This window comes from Trichoderma reesei (genome assembly GCF_000167675.1).
Source record: "Trichoderma reesei QM6a unplaced genomic scaffold TRIREscaffold_24, whole genome shotgun sequence".
Taxonomy (NCBI): domain Eukaryota; kingdom Fungi; phylum Ascomycota; class Sordariomycetes; order Hypocreales; family Hypocreaceae; genus Trichoderma; species Trichoderma reesei.
The window spans coordinates 485,349-501,049 of NW_006711171.1; the positions used below are offsets into that span (position 1 = coordinate 485,349).

At 49.1% G+C, this 15,701-nt stretch overlaps 2 protein-coding genes across 2 annotated transcripts; one reads left to right on the forward strand and one right to left on the reverse strand.

Moving 5' to 3' along the window:
- Nucleotides 1-1,167: 1,167 nt before the first annotated feature.
- TRIREDRAFT_81430 (cation transporting ATPase) lies at nucleotides 1,168-4,741 on the forward strand (the record flags this gene model as incomplete). The annotated part of the gene is made up of 3 exons (XM_006968570.1): nucleotides 1,168-1,613; nucleotides 1,763-3,659; nucleotides 3,776-4,741. The coding sequence occupies 3 exons, from the start codon at nucleotides 1,168-1,170 to the stop codon at nucleotides 4,502-4,504; spliced, it is 3,072 nt and encodes a 1,023-aa protein (XP_006968632.1). The 3' UTR covers nucleotides 4,505-4,741.
- Nucleotides 4,742-5,303: 562 nt separating this feature from the next.
- On the reverse strand, nucleotides 5,304-11,508 carry TRIREDRAFT_123658 (uncharacterized protein; the record flags this gene model as incomplete). Its single annotated transcript, XM_006968622.1, has 26 exons — nucleotides 5,304-5,478; nucleotides 5,539-5,590; nucleotides 5,693-5,793; nucleotides 5,883-5,995; nucleotides 6,058-6,086; nucleotides 6,154-6,216; nucleotides 6,282-6,382; nucleotides 6,444-6,492; nucleotides 6,568-6,651; nucleotides 6,721-6,755; nucleotides 6,828-6,926; nucleotides 7,065-7,179; nucleotides 7,295-7,377; nucleotides 7,530-7,557; nucleotides 7,624-7,673; nucleotides 7,754-8,217; nucleotides 8,319-8,543; nucleotides 8,618-9,332; nucleotides 9,384-9,785; nucleotides 9,838-9,947; nucleotides 10,011-10,030; nucleotides 10,089-10,274; nucleotides 10,341-10,479; nucleotides 10,539-11,164; nucleotides 11,263-11,350; nucleotides 11,451-11,508. The coding sequence occupies 26 exons, from the start codon at nucleotides 11,506-11,508 to the stop codon at nucleotides 5,428-5,430; spliced, it is 4,086 nt and encodes a 1,361-aa protein (XP_006968684.1). The 3' UTR covers nucleotides 5,304-5,427.
- Between the last annotated feature and the right edge of the window lie 4,193 nt (nucleotides 11,509-15,701).

A 15,701-nucleotide genomic window follows, 5' to 3' on the forward strand; every position in this document is an offset into this window, starting at 1 on the left:
GGTTGCGGCACGTGCTGGTGGATGTTTGGGCGGGAGGGAGATGGAAAATGGGGGTGGGATGTTGATGCTGATGCTGGATGTAGATGCTGGATGTAGATGCTGGATGTAGATGGTGATGGTGATGGTGATGGTGATGGTGATGGTGATGGTGATGGATGGCATCGATGTTGAATGCCAGGAGAAGACGGAGGATATCATCAAGCTCAGGTTATCAAACGGTTGGTGTAGATGTTGGGGTGGCTCTTGATAGGTAGTAGGTAGGTAACCTCCGGCCCCTTTAGATGCCTCAGAGACAACCGAGACAGTACATGTAATAGCTCATCGACTCTATTCTCGCCGAAACTCAATCTCACATCGTCATCATAGTGTCTCTCAAACTGCATCACGCAAACAACATGCAGCCCCTGCTATTAACCGATGACAGTTCACCAGTGGCCACAGTATGTACAGCATCTAGCCCAGCACCAACCGCATGTGGACGCACGCACCTCTGCCTCCAAAAGGAAACCGGCGTCCCTCGTCTCGTCTCCCCTCCCACACCAACCTGCACATCATGCTCTATCTGGACAGCTAGGCTATCCGCCGCCTCCGTCTGATAACGGCTCGCTCTAGCATCTCGCCTCTCTCTGCTGTGATTTGCTGGTCCATTCCGTCCATTCAGCCAGGCGCTTCTTTGCCCAGATATACTTCCAATGTTTGTATAAAGTGGCGTGGGAAGCTACGCTTTGTGAGGATGTACTTGCTCTCCCTCGCCTCCTCCTCTTCTTCCCTCTTACCGTTTTCTTCTTTGCCTTACCCAGGCTTCCACCTTGGCCCTTGTTTCTGATTTCTTCCCTGGACCGCCCCAGGTTGTATTGTATAGCAACACAACGTTTACCTATATAGCCAGCCCCGGACGGTGACTGAAGGAATTGGACACTCTCTTCACACCCCCCGTCTTCTACAACTCTTCTGCCCTACTTTGTTGACTTCTCTCTCACCCACCCACCCCTTTTTCAAAACTGTCATTCGCCCTTGATCCCGCCACACCAGCAACGGCAGAGGGGCAACGAGGCTAAGCCAGACCCTCGGCTTCTCATCCACAACACAACCTTATCAGGACAACATCTCTACAGCAAAGACCTCGCGTCTTGTCCCGGCTGGAAACAGCTTCTCGATACCCGTTCGATGGGAGAGACCGTCATCGTCTTCACGAATGGTGCACAAGACGCCAACGCCTCGTCGGACTCGTCGACCCTCTCCAGCAGCGGCCAGGACGACCAGCCCCCTATAGCGGAACCCCCCGACATAGCATCATCGTCATCGTCATCACCCGCAGCTATAGAGAAGCCGCTCTGTCCTCACACCCTCTCCGCCCGGCGCGTCGCCGAGCTGCTCCGGACCGACGCCGAAGATGGACTAAGCGACGTCGAGGCGGCCGCCCGCCTGGCTCGGGACGGCCCCAATGCCATCAAGGGAGCAAAGGGCATGTCCCTCTGGGAGATTTTCCTCCAGCAGGTCGCCAATGCGCTGACGGCCGTGCTCATTGCCGTCATGGCCCTGTCCTTTGCCATTCACGACTTTGTCGAAGGCGGCGTGGTCCTGGCTGTCATTCTACTCAATATCATCGTGGGGTATGTTGCAAACAGGATGCTGACGCAGAAACGACCTGCTCTAGAGATCTTTCCTTTCTTCCTGTCCTCCTCCTTTCTTCTTCTTATTCTTCTTCTTCTTTATCTCTGTCTTCATGCATTGCTTACCATATACATGAAACTACCTGCAGATTGATCCAGGACTACCGCGCTGAGCAGACGATCCAGTCGCTATATGCCTTGTCCACGCCGAAATGCAAAGTCATTCGCAATGGGATCAACACCACCGTCAAGGCAGAAACCCTGGTCAAGGGCGACCTCGTCTGGCTCTCCACCGGCGATGTTGTTCCCGCCGACTTGCGTCTGGTGCAAGCCATCAACCTGTCCACGGACGAATCCCACCTCACGGGCGAGTCCGTGGCCATCAGCAAGAAGCCAGACGCCATCTTCAACGACGCCGAGCTCCCCATGGGCGACCGCACAAACCTGGTCTACACCGGAAGCTCGGTGACTCGCGGCCGGGGAACCGGCATCGTGATATCGACCGGCATGGACACCGAGGTGGGCCAGATTGCCCAGCTGCTGCGTCAAAAGAAGAGGCAGAACACTGGCTCTGGACCCGTCAGCAGGTTCTTCATCAACTGCTACCAGACGACGAGGAGCATCCTCGGCCTCGAGGGGACGCCCCTGCAGGTCACGCTCAGCAAGTTCGCTCTGCTGCTCTTTGGCCTGGCCATCCTCCTGGCCGTCATTGTCTTCTCGGTCAACAAGTGGGACATGGACGACAATGTCCTGCTGTACGGCATCTGCGTGGGCGTTGCCGTTATCCCGGAATCCCTCCTTGCCGTGCTTACCGTCACTATGGCTGTCGCTACCAAGGCAATGGTCAAGGGCCATGTCATTGTCCGTCAGATGCCGTCCCTCGAGGCGGTCGGCGGAGTAACCAACATTTGCTCCGACAAGACAGGCACCCTCACCCAGGGACGCATGATTGCGCGCAAGGTCTGGCTGCGCGGCGGCCTCGTGGGCCTCATCGAGGGCACTGCCGACCCGTACGATCCCAGCAGCGGCACCGTGACGTGGTCCGGGTCGCTCGCGGGCACCTGCTTCAACGCCTTCCTCGACACGCTGTATCTGTGCAACAACGCCACCGTCTCGGACGGTAAGAAGGAGCTCGAGACGGACTCGAGCAGCGTCACGACGACGGCCCTGGGGTCGGACGAGTGGAAGGCCGTGGGGGAGCCGACGGAGATAGCTCTCAAAGTGTTTGCCCTGCGCTTTGGAAAGAATAAGTCTGCCAGCGATGAACTCATCGCGGAACATCCCTTTGACTCGTCGTGCAAGCTCATGAGTGTCGTCTATGGTGGCGGCCTTGATGCCACGTGCCAAGTGTATACCAAGGGTGCCGTCGAGGTAGTCTTGCCAAAGCTGGACGAGTCCGAGGAGCTGAAGCACAAGATCCACGCTCAGGCGGAGGAGCTCGCTGCCGAGGGCCTCCGAGTGCTGTGCATTGCCAGCCGGACCCTGGACCGCGAAAAGGAGGACGCCCACGACCGCTCCCAGGTGGAAGCCGGCCTCCATTTCCTGGGCCTCGCCGGTCTCTACGACCCTCCGCGGCCCGAGACGGCCGGCGCGGTGGCACAGTGTCGCCAGGCCGGCATCGCCGTGCACATGGTGACTGGCGATCACATCAAGACGGCGACTGCGATTGCGTACGAGGTCGGCATCCTGTCGCACAAGGTCCCCCTGAAGTCGACGACCGTCATGTCGGCAACCGACTTTGGCAACCTGACGGACGACCAGATCGATGCCATGGAGTCGCTCCCGCTCGTCATTGCCCGGTGCAGCCCCCTGACCAAGGTCCGAGTCATCCAGGCGCTGCACCGCCGCGAGGCGTTTTGCATCATGACGGGAGACGGCGTCAACGATTCGCCCGCGCTGAAGCAGGCTGACGTGGGCATCGCCATGGGCGATAGGGGCAGCGACGTGGCGAAGGAAGCGTCGGACATGGTGCTGACGGACGACAACTTTGCGTCCATTGTGACGGGCATCAAGGAGGGCCGCCGGCTTGCAGACAATATTCAAAAGGTGAGGCTGGAGTTCTCCCCCTCCCCTTCCCTTAAAGGGCAGGCTTATTGGTGGTCCTGTGACTGACTTGTTGTGTCTAGTTCCTCCTGCATCTCCTCACTTCCAACCTTGCCCAGGTCATCCTCTTGCTGATTGGGCTCGCCTTCAAGGACGAGAAGCAGGTTGCCGTGTTCCCGCTGTCGCCGCTGGAGATTCTCTGGGCCAACCTTGTCACCTCGTCCCCCCTTGCCCTTGGCCTGGGCTTGGAGGAGGCGCAGCCCGACATTCTGCGGCGTCCGCCCCGCAGCCTGCACAAGGGCGTCTTCACCCTGGATCTGATTCGGGACCAGTTCATGTACGGCACCTTTATGGGATCCCTCTGCCTGGCGGCGTTCATGCTGGTGGCCTATGCGGCCTCTGGGCATGGCTTCCACAATCTGCCTGTCGACTGCAACGAGCGCGGCCACGACGGCTGCGGCCCCGTGTTCCGTGCTAGAGCGGCCACATTTGCCACGCTGAGCTTCCTGCTCCTGGTTACCGCCTGGGAGGTGAAGCATTTCCACCGCAGCCTGTTCAACATGGACGAGAGGTGGAAGGGGCCCTGTTCCGTCTTCAAGACGGTCTATCACAACCACTTCTTGTTCTGGTCCGTGGTGGCCGGCTTTGCCATTACCTTTCCCGTCATCTACATTCCCTACGTCAACAAGGTTGTCTTTAAGCATCAGGCGTTGACGTGGGAATGGGGTGTCGTCTTTGGCTGTGTGGCGGTGTACATTGTGCTGATTGAAGCCTGGAAGGCCGTCAAGCGCCGCTTCAGCCTCGGCATCGACAGGCATCCCCACGAGGTGACCGTCTCGCAGGTCTAAAAACCGGGTCTCTCTACGCGTGTGGCGAAGTCTAGCTGCAAGGCATACTTGGGGAGGGGGGAAAATAGCAGCAGGGGTAGTCTTTCTTTCTTACTCTCACTTCTTCTTACTCTCTCTTTCTTGTTTCTTGCTTACTCTCTTTCTTTTCTAAACGCTCAACAAACAGATTGGATCTACATTATCAGAATGTTCTACTTCATTAGTTATGCAGTATTAGTTATTCACTCGTTAGGCAATAGTGGAATTCGAGAGCGAACTGCTTGGCTGGTGAGGTTAGGCAACGCGTAATGTCATTCTAGTGTATGCGTAGTTGTGCGTAAGTGCGTAGGCTATCTAGAAGCAAAACAAACGATTTCCAAACGATCCGAACAATGTAGATGAGCAGACAATCAGGCAGGTAAAGCAAGTAGCGAGCAGCAAGCAGACAAGCAGTCAGGTGGGCAGATGGATAGACAGAGACAGGCAGATAGACAGGTATGTATGCAGGCAAAAAGCTGGTCGTGAAAAATCCGTATCTAATGCTAAGCGAAGGGGGTTGAAAAGCAAAAGTCAAAATCAAACGTCAAGATGGTATATAGTTGGTATATCGTGGCATATGTATGTTCCTCTCATGTGTGTTGTTTTGTGTCGTCGTCGTCGGTGATGTTTCATGGCAAATGTGTCTCATGCGTAGTGGTGGTGGTGGTGGTGGTGGTGGTAGTTGTCGTCATGTGAGAATGGTCGTGTAGAAGTCTTGAGTGAGTTTGGGTGGAGAGCCGATGGGCTGGAATATATTGCTGCTTTTTGTGATAGTGCGATGGCTTTTTGATGGGCGATGGCGTTGCTGTTGTTTGGGTTTGGTCTGAGAGATGACTTGAGTTTGAGTTGAGATGAGATGAGATGAGATGAGATGAGATGAGAGGTGGTGGGTTGGTTTGCGTGGTTTAGATGGGTGTGCCGGGGGGTGTTGCGGTTTTGATGTCTGTTTGGATGACCTATTTTCGTTGGTTGTCAGTCTGACTATTCGAGTATGAGGTGAACGCGGGAGGACTTACAAAGTTCCAGCCGCTGATGCCTTCCCATTTGCCGCGGACGTACATCTCATAACTGGTGCTTGGAGTTAGCTTTTTGTGATTACGAAGGAAGTCCTGAAGAAAAAAAAGACAGGTTTGCTGTGGATGATAAGGGAGGAAAAGAGGAAAAACTTACCACTGAGGCTCGCTGATGCGGTCGACGAGAGTCTGGATGTGCGGGTACTTTTCGATGGCCTGGGGCCAGTCCCATGGGTCTGCGTTGGAAGCCGCCTTGTCCTGCCCCTTGATGTTAATCCCGGCTTGATTCTCAAGACATGATGGTGATCCATTCATCTGTTGGTGAAGAGAGCGTTGGGGTGATGTACCTTGATCTCGTCGGCGGGGCCGTTGGGAATGTCCGCGTAGGAGCGCTTCTTCCTCTTGTCGCCCTTGAGGAAGTTGCCCGTGTCGTTCTTCTTTGTGATGGCGCGGGTGTAGCCTTTCATGATTGTTAATACCCTTGCTTGGGATTGTGAGGGGGGTGAAGAAATTTGAACTGACCTCCTGTGAAGGTGACTTCGGGGACAAGCCTGAGAACGAATCGTTAGTTTTCTCTGATGATGAGAGGAGAGGGATGGTGAGGTGGGCGGTTTTTACTTCATCTTTGCGGTGTACGTGATGGACGTGAGCTGCGTGTAGCCGGAGCAAGTGACGGTCGTTCTAAGGTGACTGTTAGTATTCATCTGACGAGAGGATTGAGGGGGGGAGAGGAGGTTTGGACGTACGCTCGGTTGGCAGGGCAGATGACGGGGTGGTTGAAGTCAATGTCGAGAGTGACCTCGTTGCGCTTGACGTCTGCAAAGGCGTCTGACGCGTGGAAGGCCTCCTGTTTGTGTGTGTTAGTTACGCGGAACGAGTGTGAGGTTTTGTGGGTGATGAAGCGTTACCTTGATCTTGGCGCCGATGACCTCCTCGATGCCCTTTGTCGCGGCGTATCTAGGGCGAGTTTTTTTTAGTCTTGCCTGGAGGTGATTTTTGTGAGATTGGGAGGGATATGGCTGGGGGGCTTACTCGTTTTGAGCGGTGAACATGACGGCGTTGGAGTGGGTGATTGTCTCCGTCTTGGTCTCCTTGATGGCGATGTTGACTTGGGTGCTGCGTGCGACAGTGAGTAAAATAGCAAAGACGAGATTTGAAAACAAACCGATGTAAGGAGTAACTCACTTTTCATCCTGAGCTGGCACTGTGATGGTTTTCACCTAGATTGTTTTCATCTCTAGTTTAGCATGACCTGACGTAGGATATTCGAAGGAAATGGTGGTGGTACGGACAGTAAAGGGCGAGAGCTCCTGGACAATGGGCTCGTCGAATACGAAATCGGAGAATTCGGCTCTCCAGTTGTCGAAGCGAAGGCTTGTGCAGTGTTTGTTCTGCAAAAAAAGCCATCAGTTAGCCTTTCTTTTCGTTCTTTCTCTCCCCCCCCTGAAACAGTTCCAGGGTAGGCATTTTGTGTGTGTGTCTTGTGGTCTTGAGTGTGTGTGTGTTTCTTCATTAATATATGTACATACGCCGTATCCCTTTGGCTTGCTCAGGTTCTTGAGGAGATATGACCTCGATTTGCCTTCGGGGCGGAGCTCATGCTGGAATTCAGACCCGCTGGAGATCCAGGACATGCCGAGGAGACTAGCGATTATATGTGAGTAGGAATCTTATCAACCAGATGGCGGCCGAGTACAGAGATTTTTTGAGGAATCTGAGCAGCCAGATTACGGCGTAGTAAGGAGACAATTTTGCATACTTGGCTAGGTCAGCAAAGGGGCGGCTTATTCCGTGGATGACTTTGGATTCCAGCTCCGAGGTCGTCGATTCGTAGCTGATGCCCTGGGGTCGGTGTTAGTTGCGGATGAAAGAGGAGACGAGAGGAGAGAGGAGAGAGGAGAGAGGAGAGAGGAGAGAGGAGAGAGGAGAGAGGAGAGAAGGAGAGAGAGAGAGAGAGAGAGAGAGAGATGCTTAGGCGGTGCTGGTGGTCGAACCTTTAACTTAAAGACAGCTTGGGCGCGTCTGGACAAAACTGTTAGTATCCAGCAACCAGTCATGGAACACAGAGCGAAGGAGATCGAGACTCACCGAATGTTGTCGTACAAAGTGTCGGCTTTTCGTTCAAAAGTCTCCCAGGTCTGGAAGAAAAGATTTCTTCACGTCAGCAAATTTCTCGCTTTCCCCCTCCCCTCAACAAAATGTCGCGGGAAAACTTTACCTCGGCCTGCTTCGTCGTCTCGCCACAAGCCTCGCCAAAGTAGGCCATCTTGGCCTTGCGCACGGCCTCCTCGAGCTTCTCGGGGGTGTCGAGGGTGAAGTCGACGACGCCGGAGAGCACCTCGTTGACGCAGCGGTTGAGCGCCTGGCGGTTCCACTTGTTGACGAGCGAGTCGAGCAGCAGCAGCTTGGCGATGTGGTAGTCCGCAATGCCGGCGGCCAGGCGGTTGCGCGCCTCGGTCACGCGCAGGCGGGCCTCGTCGGTGGTGAGGCTGAAGTGCGAGACGCTGCGCTCAAAGGCGGCGCGGGCGGCGGACTCGCAGGCGGCCAGGTGCGATGTGATTTTGTCCTTGGAGAGGAAGCGCGTGATGGGCAGCGTGTCGCTCTGGTTCTTGAAGTCCTCGATCTGGGCCTTGACGATGCGGTCGAGCTCCTCTTCAATGTACGACAGGAACTCTTTGAGGACTAGGGGAGGGGGGGAGGGAGAGAGCGTGAGCATGTAGATTGATTATGGGATCAGTGAAAAAGGGGGGGGGGAAGGGGAGGTCGGGGAGATGGCTTCATACCTGCTGTGTACTTGTCGCCAAAGGCGCTCTTCTTGGCCGACAGCTGGTTGTCAAACTGGTTCAGGTAGTGGTCGTACAGCCGCGTGCTCATCGGCTGCTCCTTGAGGAAGGCTATCAGCTCGCTGCGGCAGGCCGTGGTGTCTGTGATGGCCTTGAAGTCGCCCACGTCCTCCTTGGGCAGCAGAGACTCGTCCAGCTGTCTCTGGTAGGCGGCGAGGTATTTCTCTGAAGATAAAATCTGTTAGCCTCGAAGTGGCATTCAAACGGGGGAACTGGAGTGTGAGAATGTTTATATATACCCAGCTCTTGTTCGACCAGCTTGGCCATCTCCTGCTCCCGAACCGCCACCTTTGCGGCGACGAGGTTCTTGGCGTTGTTGGCCTTTTCCGTGTAGTTGGCCTTGATGGCCGCGGCATTGTCCCACAGATACTCGGTGTCGATGGTGTTGTAGTAGTTGGACAGGTGGGAGCTCAGCTCCTCATCCGCCCTCGTCTCCCAGATGGACTCGTCCCCGACGAGGCTCTCCTGGTAGAGCTTCTCCAGCGCGGCGGCAATCTGCTCCGCGCTCGTCGTGTCCAGCTCCACGAGCCACGAGGCCCAGGCAATGTTGAGGTTCTGCCTCGCCATGGCCGCGGCCGTGAAGAAGGCGCGGTCGTACGTGACGGAGTAGTTTCGCACAAGAGCCTGCTCGTCGTACGAGGCAATCTTCTTCTTGTACTTCTCCAGCAGGTCGCCGTGCAGCTGGTCCAGGAGCTTGTCCGCGGTGTCGACCGAGATGGTCTTGAAGTTGGACACGGCGTCTGTCAGAGTGTCCTGTATTGAGCCGACGAGCTCTGTGAGCTCCTTCTCGGCAAAGGCTTCAATCTTTTGCAGGTTGGCGGCGAGGACTTCGTTCCTCTGGCCTTCTGACTCTTTGGTCAGGCTTGCACAGGTGTCCCTGATGGTTTGCTGAGTGAGATATCTCAGTGAGCCACGGACGTCGGTCATGCATTTCTGCGTGATGCGATCGAGTTTCTACAGCTGGTCAGATGCGGCTACATTGATCGAGTTCGGAGAGGTGCTTACCTTGTTGCACTCCTTGGTGCTTATCAGCGACGTGTCCTGGGCCAGCCTGTTGCACGCTTCTCTAAAGTCGTGGTGGAACTTGATGTGAGATCGGTTGATGGCCTCGTTCTCGGCAGCCCGCCAGATGTCGGGGACGTGCAGCTGGCCGTTCTGCTCAAGCCGGTTGATCGACTTGACGATGCTCGACACGAAGTCGGCAGTCGAGGCACCCGTCAAGGGTGCGCCGGCAACGAGTCGCGGCGTTCGAAGCATCTGGGAGAGCTGCGCTCGCAGGTTCTTGAAGTCCTTGACGTAGCTGTCGTTGAAGTCGTCGAGGACAAGGAACTCCTTGGTCTTGTCGTTGATCTTGGCCTGGACGCCTTCTTTGAGAGAGTTGCCGCGGAGGACGTGAACCTGTGGTGTCTGTGAGCCTCTTGCACAATTTTCATTCATGTCTCTATGGGGGCGGCTTTACTGTGACATCTTCAAACTCGGCGGCCAGCTTCTCGCGGATCTTGTTTCTCCTCTTGATGGCCTCGGTCCTGCCAATCTCCTTCCTGAGGATGTTCTTCCGGACATCGTCCACTAACGGGGGGGATTAGTTAGTTGGCAGGAAAAAACAGCTGCACCTCAGTTGAAAAGACTTACCAGAGCCTCCAAGATCATATCTGATGAAGTGTTAGAAAGATAATCTTCTCGTTTACGCTGAAATGACGGCCAACTCACTTGTTGATGATAATCACCAACTGGCCAAACTTGGGCCCAGTCGTCTTCTTGTCGCCGCCAAAGTTCAGCTTATCGGCAGCCAGCGTCATCATGGCCAAGCTGGTCAGAATGGTGTCCTTGGCGACGTCTGTGGTGTTGAAAACAATGACGCGAGAGCACAGAACCGCGGGAGTAAAGAGCATGATGCTGTCATGTATGAATTAGCAGGCTTCATCATCACAAGCGAGACAACAAAGGGTCGGCGCTACGAACTCATATAAGTCACCCTGGTCACCATGGCCTTCAGTGTCCAGGAAGGCCACCTTCTGGTTGGTATTCATGGGCACCTCGACGCCGTCGTCGAGTCTGGAGAACTCCTTGACGCCCATGATCTTGTTGCCCAGGTTAGTGCCTGTCCATGATGTCAGTACAGGTAAGCCCAGCAGCAAGACGTGGTGATGGCTTCAGTACCTCTTGTCCATGACTCGGCACCGGGGCTGGTGGAAAACAGCGGCTCATCGGTGCATCCGGCGAGGAGGTTCATGAGGGTTGATTTGCCGCTCCGCGTAGGACCCATGATGCTGATGAGGTTGAGGGCGTCATTGATCTGCCGCAGATGGTCGTTGACGTCGTCGTGGCATTGGAGAACATAGTTTGTGACCTCGTCGGGGTCAACGTCAGTAGCATCGTCGAGGTTGACCCTCTCGCTGGCCGTCTTGACGCTGACGGCCTTGAAGCTGGTGGTCCTGGACCGCAGGCTGGGGGCGGCTTCGCTGGCGGGAGTCTCGCCGGCGGTCTCACCGTTGACGGTCTCACCATTGGCGGTCTCACCGTTGGGAGTCACGCCGTTGGGAGTCTCGCCGTTGGGAGTCTCGCCGTTTACAATCTCGCTGTCACCGTTGACGCCGTTGGTGGCGGCCTCATCGTCGGCCTCGGCATCTTCGCCGGCCGGCTCCGCATTGGAGACGTCCTCGCTGGGGGTCAGTTCACTCGGTGTGTCGTCGTCCTCCTTCTTGACGCCATTGTCAATTTCGAGCCATCGCAGCTGGTCGCTGGTCCCGCCTGCAACCAACTGGAAGCTCTCTTCCTCTTGCAAACTACACGGCAATAACGAATGGCTCTGCGGTTAGTTGCTGTTTCTGCGGCCGCGTCTGTTGGTTCAATGGATGAGGGGAGGGGAGGGGGGAGGCCATACTTTGAAGGGTCATTGAGCTCCAGGCTGTTCATCCGATCGGTAGAGGTGCTAAAGCGCCCATCGCTCTTGGAGAGTCTGTTCTTCTGCTCTACAGATGGTGCGGGCGATGAGTATCAGAACGGGCTGCTAAGATTTACGCGATGACGCGGCGAGTGAGGATGAGAGAGTGAGAGAGGTTGATGGCATACTGGTTGATTTGGACCACGACGGCATGCGCTGAGACAGCGACCTCATTCTCATAACCATGTTGAACGGCTTGGTCGTGAGCTGTGTCGCTCAGCTCAGCTTGTGCGTCTGCGTCTTTCTACTCCCAGGCGTTTTCTTTTCTTGTGCTTCAGCTTCGGCTTCAACAATTGGGATGATGAGCTCTCGAAGCCGTGACTGGCATTGTATAAAATCAACTTCACGCCATAACAAAGCGGTAAAGGGAGTGGAAGAAAAGGCTGGCAGGCAACCCCCCCGGGAAGAACTGAAACGGCTTAGCCCGGGGCCCAGGATATGGATATGGATATGACTGGATATGAGTGGCATGGTATGGATGCAGCTATGGATATGGATATGCCGACTTGTGCTGTCGTCCGAGTCCACGTCAATGCAGGCCTTGGTGTGAGGCCGCGGCATGTGATAGGTCGCGGGCAGGGGCCCTCTGCTTGGGTTGGGCTGCCATAACAAGTCGTCCTGCAGTGCCTGACTCTTGGTAATTATCGAGGCTTGCACAAGCAAGAGGCGTGATTGTGTGAAGCAGAGTTGTGGGTGAGCGTGTTTGCGTGCGTGCGTCCATCCCTCCCTCTTCCCTCCCCCCCCTGCTCTGGCTGTGAAAGGGGTCCATCCATCTATCCCGTTACACGTATTATTTGGGAGATCAGGCGGTCACACACGTGGAGACTCGCTTCACTGACTCGCCGCTGGAGCTGGTGTTTAGGGACTAGGTGCGTAGAACACGTCAACCCATGAAGGCCAACCTATGCCTGAAGCGTGATAACGTCGCTCTGCTCACCATGCACAACGATAAGGCGGGGAGCCGGCCATTGGCCTGTAGGGCTTCCGAGACGGTGGCGACGGGGGGAGAGGGAACAAGGAATCGATTCATCGCAAGGACGGGCAGCAGTCGTGCAGCGAACGTTAGGGGTCATCATGCACATGCAACCCTTTTAAACCATCAGGATGTTTGCAGGCGCCGCGGATGCCGCCCGGAAACCCTTTTTAGCTTCTTGTTTCCTGCTGCTTTTTTTCTTCGCCTTCGCCATCATGAGTGGCCGGAGCGTCGTTTGGCATTTGTAACGAGTAATTCCTCGAGTCACCTTGGTTGGTGGTGGCCAACGGCGCGGCCTGCGAAGAAACTGGGCTCACCTCCTCTTCCCCTCTCCTCATTCGTGCCCCCCGTTTGACGACGTGCATGACAAGGGCTCAGACTTTTTTTTGCCTCCTTGGCTTTGCCTCTCTCCTGCTGGTATACAGTATCAATAAGCCCTCGCATCGACGATTCCGCAGGTCTGAGCAACGTGAATCAGCAGAAACGCGCGTTCGTATAATAAGCAAACGCCTGAGATTGTCCCGTGCAAGGGGGTAGGGGGGGGGACTAAGGCCCGAGCTCCCGCGCGTTAAAACATAGAAGCGGCCGCCGTCTGTTCACCGAATCTTTTGGAGTCGTCTTTGCACAATTTGTACTAAAACGCAGATGCGAAGATGCTAGCGGAACCACCCGCTTCTGTTACGGCGGATGTGGAGGAGACAATTGGCGTCGTCGAGCTGACGGGGGGGGATTTGAATCTGCATTGTTCCCACTTTTGCATCTTGTTCTTTTGTTTCTTGCACTTTTACGGCACACCGAGATGACGGCGATCACTATCGGATTAAAGCTGCAATTACCTAGCCTGTAGGTCCTATAGGCCGCCTAATAAGCAGGCGCGACCTATATAGGCTGCTTAATTAGCTTAAGGATAAGAATAGGCCGCCTAAAGATAAGCTATAATAAAATTAGGCTGCTTATAAGCAGCCTAGAAGAAGAAGAGATATATTTAAGTACTTAATAAGCACTAGCTGCTTATAAAGTGTATTAATTATATATAATAATTATAAATACTACTAAACTACTGCTATAAGTATTAAAAAAAAAAAATAATTACTTAAGTATAGTTTACTATCCTTCTTTTTTAGCGCTTAAATTTTATATTTATTATAAATTAAATTTAATTTAAACTATTAAAAAGTATATACTTTAAAGTAATAATTTATAAAAGTAATTATAAAAAATAAATATCCTTTAATATAATAATAATATATTAAGTATAAATAGTATAAAAATTAATTACTAAGAGAATATTAATATAAAGTAATAATATAAAATAAATATTATACTTTAAAAAAGTTTAATTAAAAGTGTTTTTATAGCTTTTTATAAAGTGCTAAAAGTATTAAAATATATTTTAAGGTATTTATAAAAATTAGCTTTATAAATAGTATTTTTAATAAGGTATATAAATAGTGCCTTAAGTAAGAGAAATTAAGTAATTTACTAAAATATTAGGATTATAATATATAGTCCTTATAAAAAGGCATAGTTTTTAAAAGGAGTTTAATATAAAGTTAAATTAAATATATATAAAGTTATAATAACCTTAGTATAAAGTGCTTATAACTTTATAGCATTATTATAGCTATAAAAAAAGTAAACTATCTCTTTATTTTAAGGAGGTTTAAAAATAAATATAGTTACTTATAAACACCTACCTTTAAAAGTAATTATATAATTAACTCCTAGACTACTTAATAGTAATTAATAACTATATATTAACTTTTTATAACCTTAATTATCCTCTCTCTTTTTTTACTTTTTTATATTATATACTAGCTTTAATAAGTTTATTTTTATTAAAGGATAAGGAATTATTAAAAAGAAGGATAGTAAATATATAAAATAATAGTTATAATAAGTTATAGATTTTATAATCTTATAGTAATAACCTTTTAATAATAAATAAGAAAAGGATAAGCTTTTAATAAAGTAAGTAAAACTTAATAATAAAAATAATAATATAAAATTAAGCTTTACTAAAAATAGCATAAAATTTACTTATAAATACTATAATTTAAAGAATATATATAGTTTTATTAAACCCTGCACTTTTAAAAATATTTATAAAAAAGTTATAAAGCTAGGTAAAAGAATTAAAAGAAGTATAAAAAAAGTAATAACTTATTAAATTTATAAAGAAATTAATATAAAAAGAAGACTTAAAATTAAATATATTTATACTAATAAAAAATAATAAAAAATAACTTATAAAAAAGTAAGTAAATACTACTGCCTTTATAAAAATTACCTTAATATAACCTACCTTCTTAAATAAAAGCTAGGTTAAATACTAAATATACCTTTAAGCCTTAAATAATTAGTTTAATATAATATTATTAATATTAAAAGAGAATAAAATATAACTTATAGTATTATACCTTTATAATAAGCTAGTAATAAAATAAATAGATTTTTATATATTTAAATATAATAATTATAATAAAATTCCTTAAAAAAGATATCTTAAATATTATATAAGCTATTTACTAAATAAGAAAATATAAGTAATAAAAGCAGCTTTTAAACTTACTAACTTATAATAATATAATAATAAAAAGTTTATAATATTTTTTTATTATTATAAAGTTATTATAGTAAAAGTAGCTACTTTTATACTAAACCTTTTTTAAATACCTTTTTTCTTTAAGAAATGCTTATTAAAAATCTAAATAAGTATTTTTAATTAAGGTATTCTTAAGTTATAGGCTAATATTTATAATATAAGCATTTAAGTAAAATACTTAATATAAAAGAAATAAAATATAATATTATAAAAATAATAATAAAAAAACTAATAGCCTAATTATTAAGGAACTAGTAATAACTCTTATAAAAAACTATATATTAAGTAGAAGGATACTTTAGCAGTACTAGAATAATATTATAATAGCACTATTATACTAAATAATATAAACTTAAACACTTTAAAGGTTTTAAAAATTACTTTATTATATTAAAAATATAAGAGATATTATTTATAAAGGATATATTATATTAAAGACTATATAATATATAGTAATTATAGCTATATTATAAAACACTATAGTAATTTAATAAACTAGTAAAAAAAACCAGCTACTATATTAAATACTAAGCTAGTAAGAACTTAATAATAGGATATTAGTTTTTATTTACTTAGCTCTAGGCCTAATATAAGTCTATTNCTTTAAAACCTTATGAAGGTAGAGTGTAAGGAGGATAGTAAAATATAATAGCACTTTTAAATAATAAAAGAAAAAGTTAATATTATTAATAAAAGGATTATAAGTAATATACTATTATTACTTATTAACTTTATAATAATAAGTGCTTTTATTATTATATGAAAGAAATCTATAGCTAAAATAAATAAAACTTATNNCTT